This window comes from Solanum stenotomum, chromosome 8, assembly GCF_019186545.1.
Source record: "Solanum stenotomum isolate F172 chromosome 8, ASM1918654v1, whole genome shotgun sequence".
In the NCBI taxonomy this organism is placed as follows: Eukaryota; Viridiplantae; Streptophyta; class Magnoliopsida; order Solanales; family Solanaceae; genus Solanum; species Solanum stenotomum.
The window spans coordinates 9,253,621-9,273,354 of NC_064289.1; the positions used below are offsets into that span (position 1 = coordinate 9,253,621).

The following is a 19,734-nucleotide window of genomic DNA, read 5'->3' on the forward strand; positions in this document are numbered from 1 at the left end:
TTTTATTAATGAGGCAATATTAAACACCTTTATAACTAGGCTTAACGCATAAGCAGACCCTTAAATTTGTACGCTTTTTTCATTTAGACACCTCAATAAGACCATCTTCCTATTGAACACCTAATGTATACTCAAAGTGTGTCTATCAGACACTTCATGGGCATTGCCCAAAAAATGCAAGTTGTGTGTCTTTCAAACGCCTATAACATGAATAAAGAGTGAATCATAGTGCGACATGTGGCAAATTAAGAAAAATATCTTTTACAATTTTTTTTCGTCAAACCCAGCAACCCCCTCCGCATCATCTTCTTTGAAGCCCCTCCCCACTGCCAACTTAAATTCCACCATTAATACTTTTATGAACTCTCTATTTGTTCTTTTTATTTTTATTATGTAAATATTTCATAATCTCTCCTCCCCTTTCCTCCCAAACAATATTCACTAACTTGCATAGCTCAATCCTTTCTTTCCCCCAAAAGTTATCGATTGTTTCCATAATTCTACCACTAACAACATCTTCTCTTCTTCTTCCTCTCTATTTTATCATTAACAAATATGATCAAAACTTGAAATTACCAAGAAATCAAATAGTACAACTCCGTATTTAGTTATTTTTTGCAACTTTGTTCATGGGTTTTGCTTAATCATGTACTTTTTAAAAAAATTCAACCATGGGGATTAATGTTGCTTTAATTATACCATTTTAATTTAACTTATTTTTTTACTGGATTTAACAAAGAAAGTGAAGGAAGAGGAGAGGTGATTATGACAGTGTTGGGGGCAATGGAGGAGAAGCGTTAAGAGGAGAAAAAATAGGGATGAAGAGAGATATTAGAGATCTCTCACGCGCTTTTAATGAGTGCACTACATTCACTATGCCAGATCAGCAATGTGTGTCTAATAGACACACTTTGAATATACATTAGGTGTTTAATAGGAAAAAGGCCTTTCTAAGGTGTCTAAACGAAAAAAGCGTGCAAATCCAAGGGGCTGCTTATGTGTTAAGTCTTATAACTAGTACTACATCTCTGGCGGCATGCTATGGGTTGGTGATAGGTAGGTGTGTTTTTCTGTTCGTTTTAAAATAAGTGGTGATAGTTAGGTGTGTTTTTTGTTCGTTTTAAAATAAGTGATATTTTATTTTTTTAATATTATTTTAAATGAAGTGATATTTGATATAATAATAATATTTTTTTCAAATTTAATTTTATTTAAATATAATGAATTTTACATAACAAAAAACTACTAAGAGTTACCTCTTTTTCAAGATATTTATTTATTTAAGAATAAGATAATAAACATTATTTATTTTGCAATGGAAAGAATATCTATTTATTTTATTTTAATTGTTCAACAATTATATTTGCATTAATTATACTCTTAATTTTTGTAAAGGAGTAACATGTGCAGACCGCAGTAGAAACACCAAAGATACTCTGGTCACTGGAGCAGTAATCATTCCTTACCGATTCAAGCTTTGAATATGAATTTTTTATAGAGAACATTTTGATATTATGTATAATTGTATTTGTTTTAGAATACTCGATTAATAGTCTGGTTCAGCTGAGCATCTAAACACAATATATAACAAATGTTGATCTTATTAGACATTTTTTATTTAAATTTTGAAAAATAAGATTATGTGTGTGTTCTCAAACGCCTATTACAATTTACGGGATATCTTAGCGATATAAACTATTTTATCTCAATCCCTTAATTATACACATTGATCAACCTCAATTTCAATAAGCCTAATGTTTTACTCCCTCCATTCCATATTAAGTTAATTTTTAAGGTGTTTCACACCCTTTAAGAAAAGTAGATTAAGACATAAATTGAACCTAGTTTTTCATTTTTATCCTTCAAATTTATGATTAAAATAACTAAATATTAATTAATCACTAATTCCAATACTAACTAATGAAGGGTAAAATTGGAAGAACACTTTAAAAGTAGTCTTGAAAACTGAACAATTAAGTTAATTTGAAAAATGGAAAAATGCCTCAAAAATTAACTTAATATGGAATGGAGGGAGTAGGATTTTTTGAGGTTAATGTGTATAATTAAAGAAACTGACGTATTTTAAGTGGTCAACTTATCTACACCTCAAGAATAACAAAAACCTTTTCAAAATATATGTCGAAAATAACTAATAGAAATACTTTATCACGTATTTAGATGCTCAATCAAAACAAGTATATAATAAAAATATTTAAATAAAATTTACTAACAAATTTAAGATCACATGAATACATTCAACCTTTTTCTTTTTTTCAAATCACATCAAATGTGAACCTTGATTTTCAAGATTCGTATGGGTAGGTCACGTTGTTTATGCTTGCCAAATTAGATGACTTCATAACCTGGGTGATGACTCCAACACTTGCCAACCCCCAAAGAAAAGTCCAGTCATCAAACTCTTTGAAAATCGCAAGGAAAAGAACATGCAATGCCATGCCATCAAACTTTGACAAAACATTAATTTATGTTATTCGGTAAAAAGTATGATGGACATAAATATTGAAAAATTAAAAATTAAATTGAATCCAACTAATTCGTTCTTCAATTTTTGGTTTGATGTTGATGTTATTTTTAAAAAAATTTGGTTCTTCTGTTGGATGTTCAGTGTAAGGGTTTTAAAATATTGGTGCACCGAAGAACCGAACTTTTATTTAAAAAATAGAAATAAAATAATATATATATATATATATATATATATATATATTTATGGATATTCTCTTAACTAAAAATATAACATTTAAATCATTCATGAACAAATCAAAGAAGCAACAAATGCACAATTCAATAGTTAGCTTCAAATATTAATTTCCAAGAGGAACCAAACATATTTTTGTCGATGTACATTATGCAAAGGAACTCGTCTTCGTCCTTTTTTTTTCTCGAGAAGTAATTGGAGGCACAATGTTCTTGACAAATGTAAATATAGTCTTTTAGTTAGCACAATAAGTGTTTCAGGACGAAACACATTATTCCTTAACATACTTTTAAATTTTAAAGTATCTATACTTTGATTTTGTCCTCATTTTATTTTTCATACACCGAAAAATCGATTTTAAACATCAAACTAAACCGAATCGAAGTAGAAAAATCGAACCGAATTAGTTTGATTTGATAAACCGTGCACACTTTTCTAATACCGAAAACCGAAGATCCAAATCGAACTGAACTGAAAAACCAAACGCCCACTCCTAATTAAAAGTTTGACTGATCTTTGTCATTTTCGTGCGTAAGAAAAGGCTGATCAAAGTGTCTAAGGGTAAGCTTGGACTACAATTAATGGATCTTGACAAGAAGCTAATTCATAATTCATCATCGCAAAATTCTCCCATTCGAATCAAAGTGATTCCGTTTGATCTCGATCCGAATTAATTTCATGAGTAGATAATTCTAAATCTATCTCGCTCTTTTTGAATAATTCATTTTTATAAATAGGACGTTTGACGTAAATTCATTTATATATTATATTTCTATACTATAAATAGTAGTACTTTTGATTCCTCTTACATAATATGGTGGACAAATAAAAGTTCCCCACAGTACTTTCCCATTGCCATACCTAATATTTCATGTGGACGTTTACTGCCACCAACCATATGATAAAGAACTCCATAACTCACACTTTTTGGCCATTTGGAAAAATATTGGGTTGACTTACGAGTGAATTGTATATTTTGATCAAAGTCTCTGTTGGTTTGCCTGCTATTGTCATATACCGCCCTGTCCTGATCCTTTATAATCATATAATGACATACTTAGTCTAGTCGTTCTATAAGTAAGGTTTGAGAAGAATAATATGTCTGTATAGAGACGGTTTCCGGTATAACTCATTACTTGGGGTGTGTTTGGTATTGAAGAAAAATGTTTTCCAATTTCTTACGTATTTTGTAGTGTTTGATAAGTAAGTTAAAAAATATATCATTACAAGATTATTTATATATGTAGTCTAGTAAAATACTATTGGGGTAGAGGGGTGGAGAGTGGGGGTGTTGGGTAGTTGGGGAGGAGCGATAATTAACTTGAAATCTCACTTAATTATGGAACTTATTTTCCCTATGTACATCATATATATCGTTTTTCTTATTTTTAAGAAATTTGTTTTCCTAAAAAAATATTTTAATAGATGAAACATAAAAAAATTTGGAAACGCCATACCAAAACACCCTTATAAGTGCAGTACTATAATATATGAGGATCTAAACATCAAATTACTTGATTAATTATGATAAATAGATTTATATAATTTGATGTAAACACTCGATTGATGTAAAATTTTACATGCAACTAGAGGGTTATATATAAAGTCACAGATGGATTGGGTTTTCAAAAAAGAAGATCATCAAATAACAAAGCAAATTAAGAATGAGAAAATGACTCTTATAAGTTGCACCTACCACACATTAATATTTGCCTAAACATATACTTGTACTTCATTATGTGTACCCTCTGGAAATAATAATATAATTTCTGATGGCATAGGTGTATGTAGGGCATGTGTTTTATGATATATGTAGGACACAAATTGGGACGTACGTTTTATTTGCATGCACTATTCAATTCTATCAAAAAATCAAGCGAACGTACATTTGAATGAATTTTTTTAGTACTATAAGTCTATAATTATTGTATTGTTATTTTGGGTTTACGTGTTATTAACGGCATCAGAATTTGAAATTTCTGTATTTAGGATTAATCTAGTCATTTTAAATTACGTAGTTCCAGCTAAATACATATTAGATGAATTTTTTAAAACAAATATAGAGTTTCGACCAGAGTAAATTAACAAAACTTTTCTTTCATTGATTCATGAAAAAGAGCTATTAAATAGGACACGTGAAGTTAGGTTTTTGTTCAAACAGTACTGTTTTTTTTTCTTCAACGGAGAAACAGATCCCCTCCAACTCTACAGTTGGTAATCACAATTTGGTTACCATCTATCTCATCGGCGTTGGACTAAATATTAAATAGGCGTTTCGCCATGCGATTTGAGATATAACTGAATGTTCTTTTGCTTATAATTTTTGAGGCAAGCGAATGATAATTCTTGTACATTTTGATTTAAAATCAGTGTATTTATGAATCGTGAAGAAAATTTCAATTTTAACTTCAATCTCGATTAGAAATTTCAAAACAATAGGATTTCAAATTTCAAGTATGGTTCCGATTTATTAAAAATATAATACTTATTTTTGCGAAAAATAACTCATACTCAACATGAAAAGATTGTTTGTATCATGTTTGAGGAATATTATTAAGAAAAAATAGTTACTATTGTTGTTGATTGATCGATCATAGCAGTGGATCTTTGTAAAATCGTGTATATTTGAGAGTTTGAAATAACATGTAATCGCAAGTATTTACTCATAAAAAGAACATAGAGCTATGCAATTTATTAATGCAACACCGTAGAATGTTTTGATACCTTATTTATGAACTATTGTTGTACAAGAATTGCTGAAAGTTTTGATAGTTTTTCACGGTTTAAAGTCTCGAACTTATTATGTAATGCTAAATTAATGAGTTCGTATTTAGAGTCAAACAACCCATTATAAAGAAGTCCTCTCTGGCTATTGATGAATATAATGTATAAGCTGGCAAAAATACTAGACAAACATTCATACTGATAATATGTAGATTTGGCAACGCAGCCTTAAGTTTTTCTTAAAAGACAAACATTCTTACCAATCACATTTTTTCCCCATCTTTGGAAGTTTTTCAACTAAAAGAAGGATTTGAAATTGTTTTCCATTAAAAAAGACAACATGCATACCAGTTACAAATAATGCACAAAGTTTTCAAAATTATGACACATTTCTAGTCTTGTAATTCAAAAAACTTTTTTCAAGATTGTTTTGTCCATTAGTCCTTGACATATATCATTACTTTACTCTGTAACATGAAGGTACAATAATTCATGTATGGACTGCAACTTGTAAAGCTGATAAATGGGCATGAATGCGTATAACAAAATGGTGGACAAGACTGGCAAAGATCCTGTGAAACAAAAAATAATTGCTATCAACCAAACAAGGTTCACTGGGAAATATATTTCCAGGCAGTGTATATATGTGTACGAAAAGCAAGGTCATGGGTTGATATTTGACCCTGTGCTATGAGAAAAGCAATGAAATAAGAACGCTTTTCTGAAGGCGGCTATACTCAAATTTGAAACTCAGATCTAGATCTGGCAAAAGCGAAAGCCACTAACATAATTCGAATAGAGGCTGAACTACTCATCATCCCTCATCATCCCTCCACACTACACAGCTTTACCTTTTTGAGCCACATGGTTAAAAGAAGATAGAATCTGGCCTTTTAGCTTGTTATGACAAATATAACATGGTGTCAAGGGGTCTTTGGAATTGGTAGATAAATCAGCCTCTGCATATTCATATCACTTTTTCAGCAACTCTTCCATGACAAGGATTTCTTTCATTCATTAATATGAGATGATTCTATGACAAAGGAATGCCTACTGCAGCTCTTGCTTTGCTTCTTATACCATAAATCTCTCATTATCCTCGACTTTCCTCCCACTCGTTCTCCTGTTACCCGATGCACCTTGTCTATGACTATGAGTGTTCACTAATGAGGGGGCAGAACGGAGGAACAAGGAATTATCCTTGTCATGAAATAAGAAACAAGTCTCATTGGCAAAATGATGCAATGAAACAAATATGATTTAGCCTTATTTGGCCACCTGAAAAGGTAAGCTGGAGGATCAAAATCTATTTACCAATGAGCCGTGAAATGCTATGGATGGGGCCATCCAATACAAATGGAGGTAAGTTATACAATTTTTGAAATAGAGTAGATGAACTAGTACTCAATAGCTTTATTAAGAAAAATTACATCAATGAACAGACTAACAAAAGAAGTTGACACAGTAATTGCACATCAAAATGCAACTGTGGAAGGCCAAAAAGAAGAAAGGGACAAAAAAGGACTCGTGCAAACGCATATAATACAGAATACAGTATAATTTAAACACCGACAACAAACACATAATGCAAAGACTTACACAGACTTGGATGGCCAAGAGCCCAAGACTAATGCATTTGCTATGAAATTAATGACAAGCACATTATGTGAAGGCTTATGCACCCTTGGATGGCCAAGATGCTTGAGCTGACATGATAATTCCCACAATAACACCGAACAGCCCAAGTGCACTACCAAAAATCTCGATCACGAGGATCTTAACGAAAAGTGAGGAGTTCTGTGCATCAGATAAAGCACAGCTGCTTCCAATTATTCCAACGCACAACCTTTTCAAAAGAAATAAAAGGAATAACAATAATTAAAGGGAAGAAAAAACATTGCTTTAAACTTAAAACCACTAGTAGAAATCCATGTACAAGGAGAAAATTATTTCAAACTCACCCACAGACAAGATTGGCAAAGCCCACAATGATACCAGAAGCAAAAATTGCATAGCCAGCTCTAAGAGATTCTGGTGCATAAATCTGTGAGGCAGGTACATTCTCGAGCTTTGTTTGAAGAATGATGGCCACAATAACACCATATATAGCAACCGCTTCACAAAAAATTACACTGACGAAGAAACTTTTTGAGACATTGCACAAATAGGACTGGAAACAAACTAAAGATAAGAATCATCAATAATGGCATTATGCATATGCGGTAGACTATGAGCCTTTGACTTCAAACTTGCTTAAAGATATAGTACACAAGCATAGTAAGCCAAGGGCCAGAAATCGTCCCAATACCCCAGAACCATACATCTCTGTTCTCTCATCAGGGCATAACATTTCTTATATATAACTTTAAAAGTGTCATAAAGGGCAGGACAAGATTGTAAACAGAAGTTCATGAAGATGGCAGAGAGTATAATGGGATAGTTGACCAAATGAAGCTCAGACATAGAATTACCACTCTTAATGAGAGTATGTTTCCAAATAGAAAATTATGCAATCACGGAATAGTTTGTCAAACTCATGTATCATTGGCTGACAGCACCTAGTGATTACACTATTAGCTAAACAGAGCTATAATAATGGTAGAGCAAACTGACTAATTAAGCTCACAGTTTGGAATCAATCTACCATCAGAATAAAAAACATAACCTGCAAGCAAAATTTCTGATACAAACATATGTGGTGCTAAGGCAAGTAAAGAGTAAGGTAAAACAACACATTCTTAGAAATTTTGGTCTGCCTAAGCTTGACTCAACTTCTCATTTCGCACTAACAATACATCTATTAAAAATTACTCTGACTTGAAGCCAAATATCAATCCATGTTATACACTTTAACATGCATGGTGACATTTTCAAGGTTTTTTTTTGGTTCACGAACTAGTTATACAGAATCTTTATATGCTTTAAAAACAACATGAATTGTTAGCAATGGATGATAATAAAGGGGATTATTATGCAAAGATCGAGATAAAAGCCAATAATCAGCTTAATCCCCTAGTATATCTAATAGCCTAATACACCTATTCATTTCCACTTTATGGCAAACAAAACTAAATACATGAATTTTAGCAATTTCTGCTGGTATCAGCCTTCTCAATTCACGCTGCAGTAATTAAAAAAAGCAAATTACCTAATCAGATTTTTGGAGGTAATCCGAGGAGCTTTGATCGCAGCACCAATCAAACTACTTCCAGTTATATATATTCCCCTAAAACATTTCATAATTCCAACGGAAATCGTTAGATTGATAAAAAATTGATTGAAAACCCTAGCGAGTAATAAATGAAAAGTTTACCAAGCAGCACCAAGGACTGAAACGCCGATAGCAATGGCAATTCCGATAGCGGAGAAGGTGTACGGAGAGATCTGCACTAACGCTCGCGACCATGAGCTCGATGGACCCGCCATTATTGATTGTTTCCACACAAAACGATCCTGATCTCAATTACTTGAATCCGATGAATCAAAGGAGAGAGAAAACAGCATGTATCGTGTTGGACCGGGTCACTACCTTCTTATTTGGGTCAATTTAACAAAGTTTGGGCCGATTGAGGAAAATTATCGGTGGTCTTTAATTTTTGTTCAAGAAAAAATTATGGCTAACATATCTTAAATATGACCTAATTTCGTAAGACAAAAAGTTTATTTAGAAAACTTAGCCTCAATCAAACATTAGTTTGTATGAATAAACTGTCTTAAAAAGCATAACTTGTACCTTGTAAATTTTTTACAAAAGTTTAGAGTAGAGAACTTAGCCTCTATAACCATAAGTATGAATAAATGAAACCTTGCAAATATTTTTTTTATTCAATCACTATTTTTGTTATTTAAAACATCAGACGACAAAAATTAAAGACAGTGAATTTGAAGGATAAAAATTAAACACCTTCATAAAATAAGTCATTCTTGCGATTTGTGAATGACCAAATTGGCATAAATGTGCCAACCCGGTAACAAAGGACTTCTTATGTAAATGTACAAGTGACAAAAAAAAAATCAACCAAAATGATTGTATGTATCTATAATGTATCGATATTGTATAAATAATGTATCTATAATGTATCGATAGTATAAATAATGTGTAATTGTGTATATTTAATGTATAATCAATGATGATGTCTTGGATATGTATATTAATAAAACAGAGATATTACATCAAAACAAATTGATTTACTGAAATTTGATCTAAAGGAATATCTTCACTATCAGATTGAAGGGATGACAACAATTGATGTTTTTTTGTTAGTTTTGCTATTAGTTGGGCATGTTACTTTTTAAATTATGGATGTGATCGTTAGGGATATTTACTTAACATAAACAGAAATATTGCAAAAATTTTAACTTGTATTGTTGAGGTTTCCCCTCTAAAAATAGGCGTATGCCACTATTTGCAACGTGCACATGGTATTCTTTAGTAAAAAGCGAAAGAATAGTTCGCTATGTGCTCATTGCGTGGCTGCGTGAGTTATGCTGAGGCGTTTGATCTCCTTATATACAAGTTCAAGCCGTTTGCATCTTCACTTACTTACTGATGTGGGATGTTTTTCTAGTTTCTGCAGTGGGCTAATGCTATGGGCTTTATGTATTGGGCTTGCATTTTGGGCCCGTGAATATGAGCTTCACACCGTTTTCAATATCGAGCTCATCAAAAAGAAAATCTTTACTTCGCACTGTTTTTAATATCCATCTCATCAAGAAGAAAATCCTTACTAATTTATTAAGTTTGTGATGATGCATAGTCAAAAGGATCAAAAGTGCATATGTAAATTATTAATTAAAGGTTAAATGAGCTTAAACATCTTGCTTCCAACTGATATCTAAGCTAGCCTAGTAAATTAACATTGTTCTTATTATATTGAATCTGAAATCACTATCTTCGTCATGTAGGAACCCACTAAATTAAATAATGTGTCCCTCTCAAATATGTTTTGAAATTGTTTTTCTTGAATTGAGCGTCTTATCAGAAACAATCACTCTATCTTATCCAAAATAGAAGTATAATTTGCATACAATCATACACCACAACCTCCCCGCATGCAAATATAAATTAATAATCTTGCGCCATACTTATGGTCCTGAAAAATATATATTTTAAAATAAATATTCCTTGTCATATGACTCCAAAAACAGCATTTGATATTGTGACAAACCAATATTATTATCCTATATCAGCAATACCATTATATAAGATATGTGGATTAATGTGTCACACACATCAATTCCAAGAAAACAATTAAGAGACAAAACAAGTAGTAAATTAAAAAAATCCATGGGTTCTCTAACAGTTTCCCACAAACTTCCTGTTATTGATTTCACCATGGAGAATTTGGAACCAGGTACAAATTCATGGTCCAAAACAAGTAAAGAAGCTGTTTGTGCTCTTGAAGAGTATGGTTATTTTGTAGCATTATATGATAAAGTTTCATTAAAAATCCATGATGATGTTTTTCAAGCACTAGAAGAGTTGTTTGAACTTCCAACTCAGAAAAAAGTACAAAATAAGTCTAGTAAACCTTTGTATGGTTATGTTGGGCAAATCCCATTTATTCCTCTTTATGAGAGTATGGGCATTGATAATGCTAATACACTTGAAGGTATCCAAAATTTCACCAATTTCATGTGGCCTAATGGAAACAATGATTTTAGGTAATATTTTCTTTGTTAAATAGTCCCACATCGGTGATGATAATTTGTTTAATGTATAGTCTTGGGCGAATCTCATATCTTTAGCATCTAGTTTTCGAAGTATAGAGTTAGGTTGAATGTTCATTTTCTAATCAGTCAGACACACTTAAATATCCTTGTTTCCACTTGATGTTGGGCCTCTCCATATTATCTTGTCTACATAACTCTAGTTAATTATCAGGTCTAGATGTGTGGGGTGTTACTAGTCCCACATCGGTGGATGATATGACAATTTGTCGTTTTATATGATCTTGGATAATTGCAACTCTTGAGCGAGTTTTTGAGATTGAAGTAGTCATACGATTGAAATATATGTATATAGTTGAATGATTCACTATTTATCATTCCAATTTCTTTGAGAAAGAAAATAAATTAAGACAATGATAACCTCTCATTAGGTTGGAGCGATTTAGTTGGGTCCCATATTATCTTGTCCACACTCTAGTTGTCATGTCTAGGCGTATTAGTGGTCCCACATCTATGATCTTGGACAATACGAGTTACTTTTTGAGGTTAAGTTACGTCCTGATCACTAATCCTTTTATTCCTTTTTTAATTTTAATTTGTTAGCCAAGCATTGCTAGCATACTCAAAAGCAGCAGCAGAATTAGAAGAAATGGTGGTGAAAATGGTTTTTGAGAGCTATGGTGTAGAGAAATACTATGAACCACATGTCAAATCAGTGAATTATCTAGCTAGAGTAATGAAATATAGAGAAGCACAAGTAGAAGAAGCAAAACTGGGATTTGTTGCTCATACAGACAAGAGCTTCATGTCAACAATTCATCAGACCAATCAAGTTAATGGTTTGGAGATCAAAGGGAAAGATGGACAGTGGTTTGGAGTTGAGCTTTCCCCTTCCTCCATCGTCGTCATGGCTGGGGACGCGATCATGGTATCGATCTCATTTCATTTTATGTGTCTTAATTTAACTGATTACTACAAAATTTAAAGAAAGTAAAAAAATGAGATGTGAACATCGTACCAAAAAACATAATGCCTTTTTTATATCGTGCGGTCCTGATAAATCTCCGATATTACTAGGGTTAAATTGAAAAAGGAAAAGTAAAACACATATAAATTGAAACAAATGAAATAATATATAAATACATCACGTGTCAGTAAAATATTAGTAGTTTATCTTCTTTAATTACTTAAGGTGTAAAAGTTTTGTCGGAGCTAAAAGCCAGTGTATGAAATTGATCAAACTCAATAGCTTTAGTTCAAACTCTATATTTGTATTACAAGTTCACTAAAATATGTATAAAAGTTAAATGCAAACTCGTTCGTCACTAATACCAGATATCACTGTTATAGAAGTAAAATTCATAAAATTCAAATTTTGATTCTACCTCTTATTTTTATAAGTAATATTAAATTGAATAACTTAACAGATAAGTAGGAATAATAAATGAAAGAAGCATTGTAGATATTTATGAAATAATTCTCAACGTGGATAATACGATAAGTAACCTAGTACATATATACACAAGATAAATATATATTGATAACGTAAAAATTCTTTTATAACGTTAAGTGTGTATAAAAGTTCTTGTCTTTATACTTGATATTATTTGTTGGATAATAGGCATGGAGCAACAATAGGATAAAATCGCCACATCATAGAGTGATGATGGGGGAAGAAAAAGGAGCAAGATACTCCATAGCACAATTTTCATTCATGGAAGATTCACTAATGGTTGAAACACCAAAAGAGCTTGTTGATGAAGAGCACCCTTTACTATTCAACTCATTCAATCATCTTGATTATCTAAAGTTCTTTAGCAAAGAGGAAAATAGAAGACTTGAATGTGCTCTCAAAAGCTATTGTGGTGTTTGATATGCAAATTGCTTGTAATATTTTAATTTCCAGGAGGTGAAAGAAGGGGAAAAGGAAAAATAATACTAATAAAGTTTCAGTTAATATGATTTTGATGTAAGCATCGAATGCGAATAGCTTTTTTAGAATATTTTTTAAAATTATCCTCATTTAGAAATTTGTGAATTCCTTTTCGTTTTTTCAATTATGAGGTAGCGTTGGGTAATAGATTTCAATATATTTTTACTTAATTTGATATTTATAAAGTTCGGAATTGAAGATGGAGTTGGGTCTGATTATACCTTTTACGAAAGATATTATTTTACAAAGGATATTTGAAGTAAAGTTCATTCAAGCAATGTATCTTAGTATAACTTCAAAAGTAAAAAACAGATTGAAAACATGTTATATACGATTTATCAAACATTAATTTTCAAATTAGTGAACATTTATTTCAACAAAAGTCACTCAACGTAACTAATAGTCACTCAAATTTATTTTATAATAGAAGAGATTTAATTTGATTGTAGATACGTACGTCAACATGTGTGGGATAGGGCCGGAGGAGGTAGCCATGTGAATCCATTACCCGCGGATTCAGGCTGGCCCCACCATTTATTTCTGAGACACAAGACAATCTAAAAAGTTTTTTTCCCTTCAAGTGATCACTCAATTATTGCTAATTCACTTACAAAATCATTCAATCAATTCAAATGATATTTTCATCTCAGCTATAGTTGTTCTATTTTCAAAAGAAAAAAAGAATATCGGATCCTTTGAGCAAACTATAATCTTATGCATTGATCATTCTCGATTATAGATGATTATATTAATTCAAAAGGATAATAAAGTTTTTTAATACTATAAAAGTTAAGTAACCAATGTAATATTCAAACGAGTCATAAAATTTTGAATGGAACTCTTCGCAATTTTTGGCCGATGATTTTTTTTTTGGGGGTAGGGGGAGGGGATAATTATTTATGAAATGATTTTTTTTTTTGTTTTCTAGTTTATGAACCTTTTAGAGTTTAGACTACAATTTAAATTTTTTATTTGAATAAATGGAAAATCTTATGAAAATAAAACGTTAGATTAATCACCCAATCAGTGACAATCTATTTTTTTTTGGTAGACGTTAACATGTTTAGTCAGTACTAATATTTAACATGATGTTGTACTATCTCTGCATTATAATAGGTCGTTTCCCAACGTTATGTTTGAATTTTGATGCACATATCTAAAAAAATAAAAAAGTTAGCTCGAGTTATTATTATTTTTCAATGTTGAACAGCAATATTTACAAAAATTCAGAAGAGAAAAAACGAAAATTAAACTATTATGGATTAATTAATGTATGACCTTTTGGACTGTCAAAAGTTGCAATTACTTGGACACACAATTTTAAAACCTTTGACATTTAGCTGTGGAGACAACTAACCATTTCACATTATTAGCTAGAAAAATACACCAAAAATTTATAATTTAGTATGTTATCAAGATTAATGGGTCCAAAATCTGCGTTCATGCATTATATCATCAACAATTTTATAGCTTTAGTTTATTCCTCTTTTTATCAATTTCTGTGATCATTTTATCGTCCAAGTTATGATTGGTAATATATATTTTCTTATAGTTTAATCTTCAAATTTATGGCTTGTGTTAGCACAATTAATGTTACTTTTATAGTTTAATCTTGAGCCTGTATATTTACCAGGATTCTCTTTTAAGGTAGACCAATTTACGAATAATTTGTGTTTTTTTAAAAAAATGGGTCCAAAAAATATTTTTAATTGCAAATAAATGTCACATTAGCTGATCAATTCTATATGTATTATTGGGACAATCATATACATAATTTTTTAAATATAAATAATCATTAATCAAACACTTTATTTAATCATAAAAGATTGTTCAGGATAAGATCCTCCTAACAATACATTTTGGACTTTCTAGCTATTTTTGCATTGAATATCTTAATTTGACATCACACTACAAACACAAAAAACAACAGAACAAATAGTACTCTATAAAAATAAATAAATAAGCTTTCTTCGAAAAACAACAAACCAACAAATACATTGTAAAAGAATTTAAAATACACCCACAGCCCACCCAACAGCTAACAAATATTTGAATATTTCCACATGAATTTCGTTATTTTTATTATATATATATATATATATATATATATATATATATATATATATATATAGCTTAAATTTTAAAGTCATGTGAAAATACTTCTTTGTCTATTCACTTGATTCTCAAACAGGTATTAGCTAGCTGGCCATCGAATAATTTTTTTGATTTCATAATGGATTATCATTCGATGTGATAAAAAGAAAATGTCTTAACCACCATATGTTCAGCATTATGTAAATATTTCTTATGCTAAAGCATAATTTAACATGTTATGTCACGTTATCTATATTTAGAGCCGATAAAATGAGTTTTCGCATATTCATTCTAAATTTCTAAAATTGTTATTGGGTATATAGCAAGAGTTAATGGGAAATGGAGGGAAGATGAAAAGAGAGGAACTTGACAAGTTCTCTTATGCTTTAGTAAATGGCATTTCTCCCTCATTGGTGGTGGAAAGAAAAATAAAAGGGTTTAAATACAGAAACACTTCTATTAGTTGTTAAAAGTGTTGGAAAGAGGGACCCCTCTCGCACCGTTATCGTCGCTCGGATTCGGCTTCAGCCGGAAAATAATCAATCGACAGATTTTTTTTTTTGGACAAAGTTTGTTTTAATTATTTATTTAATTAAATGGCCAAAACGTTTCAATTATCTAGTTAATTAATCGAAATGTTCCGACCCGACTCGGATCCGCGTGACCCATTTTATTTAAAACACTTTCCTGTTTTAATTTGAATTTCCCGCCGTTGGAGATGACTGTTCTGAAAGGTTGCAACTTTCAAGAACAGCCATGACCATTTGAAAGGTTGCAAACTTTCTGGAATGGTCGTCTGGTTTCTGAAAGGTTGCAACCTTTCGAAACCAGTGCATCTTGGCTATAAATACCACCAATTCTTCAGATTTTTTACTTACGAAAAATTATGATTTCTTCTTCTTCTTCTGCACAAATATTTTTTTTTCATGTACTTTACTGCCATTGAGTGGCTCGCTGACACCATGGTTTTGGGTATCAATACACTGGTGATTGAGATCATTCTATCCTGGAAGGACATATTTCAAATCAAACCTCGGATACTAGAGGGGAATAATTTCCTTAAGGGGACGCTGTGCATTCAGTGGACTTGATCTTCTTCCTATTATATTTTTCCAGATACTGGTACGTTTTTACGGATTTTAGTTTTGTTAATTAATTTCAGTTCTTCACTGGTTCATTGGAAACTTTGATAACTTCGTGTTTCTGGAAAGTTTCTACTAATCAATAGTACTTTTATAGCTTAATCTTGAGCCTATATATTTGCCAGGATTCTCCTTTAAGGTAGACCAATTTACGAATAATTTGTGTTTTTTTAAAAGAATGGGTCCAAAAAATATTTTTAATTGCAAAAAAATGTCACATTAGCTGATCAATTCTATATCTATTATTGGGACTAGGGTTGTACATAGCCGGGTTGATTCAGGTTTTTCAAATATAAAACCAAACCATTTGTGTCGAATTTTTAAATTTATAAATCAAACCAAACCAATAAAACTCAGATTTTTCAACCTCGGGTTTTTTCGAATTTTTTGAGTTTTTCCGGTTAAGTATTCATACAAACATATAATTTACTTGTACTTCAAATATTTCTTTAGTCCTACCAAAATACAACTATCTAAGATGTTTCTTAAAAATATAACACAATATGATATGATTAATGACACTAAAATATCCAACAAAAATAATAATAATGAAATCGCGTAAAAAAAATATTGCAAATTAACAAGTCATAATGAAAATGATCATAATTTAAAAGTACTAAATCATGCTAAAATTAAGTTTAATAAGTATTAGTTACATGACTAAATATTAAAGGAAAAAAAAAATTAGATTATGTATTTTAATTGTCTAAACCAATGTAAAACTAAAGAACAAATGTTTTATTTAAAAAATATTATTGAACTGGTTTTAAGAGTCGCCACTTAATTTTTGAAAAAAATCAAGAAAACTATTCATTTTCACAAGAGTAAAACAGGAATCTAGGAATCTAGTGAAAACTTGAAAAGGGTTCGAGGTTCTTATTAACATTGTAGGAAGGTTTTAAAAGCACCTAAAATGTCCACTAATGTGGTTATCCGACAATTAATTATTTGGCTAAATTCGTTTAACTTAATTTGAATTGAACAATTTTTATAGTTAGAATCGTTTTAAAAAAAGGGAAAAGGGAACTTATTGACCTATTATTTAAGTGAGGTATTTTTGTGAAATTATTTATTTATTATTTAAGTGAAGTAAAAGACGAATAATTTAGTTAAGTGATTAATTCAGAATGTGTGTTTTTTGGGGATTTTGAATTTTTAAAACCTTAAGATTAAGTAGCAGATATCGGCAAATAAGCAAACACAATAAAGCAAAAGAAGAGAAAAGGACTTGGGCCCAAATCTGGTTTTCCTGTCCGCCTGGGCCAATATTTGGGCCCATTTTCTTTTTGAAAGACCCATTTAAGTCGCCTGCACTTGTCCTGAACTAACATAAAAAAATATTTTTTTTTGGGCCTTAGGCCCAATTTTTCACCTATCCTAGGCTTCTAACAAAATATAGAATAGCGACTAGATGGGCTTAGGCCCAATAGATAACAAAATACAATTTTTGGAATTAAAAGTGGGGTTTTGGTCCAATCTTTTCAATTCTCTAATCTGCTCCAATATTTTTTCGACTCCGGGACCTGTACGTCGACTTTCAATTGCCGGTTGACTCGATAAAGGAATTTGAGCCTTTATGGCTCTCTCGAAATGTGAGGAAAAGGAGTGAGTTCGTAGTGAACTCGGGCAAATTTCACATGCGAAAACAAAATAGAAGAGAGGAGTTAGAGCCTTGAAATAACGAGAATAATAACACATCTAAGACAATTTATCACAAGGACTCTTAAAATAATATAGCAAAATGAACTTGATCAAACTAAATGCCGAGGATCCAAATAAAATGGAACAAATTTATGAGAGAAACTGATGGCCTCAAATCATGCTAACAAACTAAATTTTGTACTTAAGCTACTGTTCCAAATAGGTTCAAAAGATAATTAAAAGAGAATAAAAAAAAAAAATAGATAAAACAAAAAAAGAAATCATAATGGTATAAGCAAATTGGTTACTTAAAATACTATATAATGAATATTGTAGCCAATTTGCAATGTAAATCAAAGTATTCCAACATCTTCCGAATTTCAAGAAAACCAGTAAACAATGGAATATTATATAATCTAAAACAGCGAGATGCAAAATAAAACTAAGACATGCTGGAAAATTACGATGCACATGACGCGATATAACAAAATGAGTGAATTTCGAAATTACGAGAGACAACCCAACAAAAATGCAAATACGGAATAACATACTCATCCACTGTCCAACTAGGATAAAAATTACACAAAAAAAAAACTAGACATGGATTTTTTAGCTAAAGTTAGCTTATCACTACCAATAGAAGCAAACAAGTGATTAAATAGATAGAATGAAGCAAGTCAACTCAAAACCAAATCACTAATCTATATTAAACTCAAGTTAACCCACAACCTCCAATCAATGGTATTGGAAGCACATATACTAATGAATCTATTCAATAGTAAAAGAAAATCAACATAATAAGTATACAAGAAGAAACTGCCTTGAGCCTTAATAACCACAGTGTCACGCCCCGAGCCTACACCCTGGACGTGGCCGGCACTAGAAGACCATTGCTGGTCCCCAAGCGAACCCTCATCCTGGCTGACTCTAAGCGGAATACTAACTTAAGCACACAAGAGCTTAAAACTGAAAAAGAGTTTATAAACTCAACTTTACAAATCTTTAACTCAAAAGAAAACTCTGTATAATAGAATATATATACAACTCGCCATAAAAGGCAACTTTAGTATTCAAAACATTTAACAAAATAAATGAAGAGACTTCTGAAACTCTATTGTCTATCTATGAAGCCTCTAACTGATAAAGATGGAAGCCGGGACAAGACCCACGACCTCCTAACAACCGATACAACTGAAAGGTAAATGAAATCCTCCGGAAGCAAATAGGCTTGTCATAGCTAACTGGAACTCCCGGATGTATCAACGAATATCCTATTGATGATCCTGAATACCTGTGTCTGCATTATAAAAAGATGCAGGCCAAATGGCTCAGTACGTGGAATGTACGAGTATGTAAGCTGGAAAGCTAAACAACATAGGCTAGAAGAAAAACTGGAATAAACTGAATAACTTACCTCTTTTCAAACTTTCTCAACTCAAGGAATACTTAAAACTACTCAAACTTACTCAACTCAGAAGATAGATACTGGACTCAGAGACAGATACTCAACTCAAAGATATATACTAAACTCAAAGATAGATACTCAACTCAAGATAGATACTCAACTCAAGATATATACTCCACTCAAAGATATATACTTAACTCAAAGATACTTAACTCAAGTATACTCGACTCTTGAATAACTGAACTCAACCTGACTGACTTCTTTCAATATAAGGCAATTTAAAACAAGTGCGATATAAAGAAAGACTGTTTAAAACATGCTATAAACTCTGTGTGTATACAAAGATACAATAAGCCTGAAATGTATATAGAAATACAATGAACTGATGTATATAAAAATACAATAATCT

At 31.3% G+C, this 19,734-nt stretch overlaps 2 protein-coding genes and 1 pseudogene across 2 annotated transcripts; 1 reads left to right on the forward strand and 2 right to left on the reverse strand.

Annotated features, from left to right (window-relative positions):
• Window positions 1-6,803: 6,803 nt before the first annotated feature.
• On the reverse strand, window positions 6,804-8,942 carry LOC125874828 (V-type proton ATPase subunit c''1-like). The gene is made up of 4 exons (XM_049555857.1): window positions 8,754-8,942; window positions 8,589-8,666; window positions 7,402-7,572; window positions 6,804-7,286 (listed from the first exon to the last, which is right to left on the reverse strand). The coding sequence occupies exons 1-4, from the start codon at window positions 8,864-8,866 to the stop codon at window positions 7,115-7,117; spliced, it is 534 nt and encodes a 177-aa protein (XP_049411814.1). The 5' UTR covers window positions 8,867-8,942; the 3' UTR covers window positions 6,804-7,114.
• Window positions 8,943-9,811: 869 nt separating this feature from the next.
• On the reverse strand, window positions 9,812-9,916 carry LOC125875339 (U5 spliceosomal RNA; annotated as a pseudogene).
• Window positions 9,917-10,668: 752 nt separating this feature from the next.
• On the forward strand, window positions 10,669-13,025 carry LOC125874807 (2-oxoglutarate-dependent dioxygenase AOP2-like). Its single transcript, XM_049555840.1, has 3 exons — window positions 10,669-11,104; window positions 11,714-12,038; window positions 12,732-13,025. The coding sequence occupies exons 1-3, from the start codon at window positions 10,728-10,730 to the stop codon at window positions 12,981-12,983; spliced, it is 954 nt and encodes a 317-aa protein (XP_049411797.1). The 5' UTR covers window positions 10,669-10,727; the 3' UTR covers window positions 12,984-13,025.
• Window positions 13,026-19,734: the final 6,709 nt, after the last annotated feature.

What these genes read in the sequence shown, in the direction of transcription:
- LOC125874828 (XM_049555857.1), bottom strand. Translation starts at nt 8,866, where the DNA reads ATGGCGGGTCCATCGAGCTCATGGTCGCGAGCGTTAGTGCAGATCTCT. An exon ending in ACCTCCAAAAATCTGATTAG is followed by an intron (nt 7,573 to 8,588) that starts GTAATTTGCTTT and finishes TTTCTTCGTCAG; the next exon opens with TGTAATTTTTTGTGAAGCGG. An exon ending in TTTGCCAATCTTGTCTGTGG is followed by an intron (nt 7,287 to 7,401) that starts GTGAGTTTGAAA and finishes TCTTTTGAAAAG; the next exon opens with GTTGTGCGTTGGAATAATTG.
- LOC125874807 (XM_049555840.1), top strand. Translation starts at nt 10,728, where the DNA reads ATGGGTTCTCTAACAGTTTCCCACAAACTTCCTGTTATTGATTTCACC. An exon ending in AATGGAAACAATGATTTTAG is followed by an intron (nt 11,105 to 11,713) that starts GTAATATTTTCT and finishes TTAATTTGTTAG; the next exon opens with CCAAGCATTGCTAGCATACT. An exon ending in TGGCTGGGGACGCGATCATG is followed by an intron (nt 12,039 to 12,731) that starts GTATCGATCTCA and finishes GTTGGATAATAG; the next exon opens with GCATGGAGCAACAATAGGAT.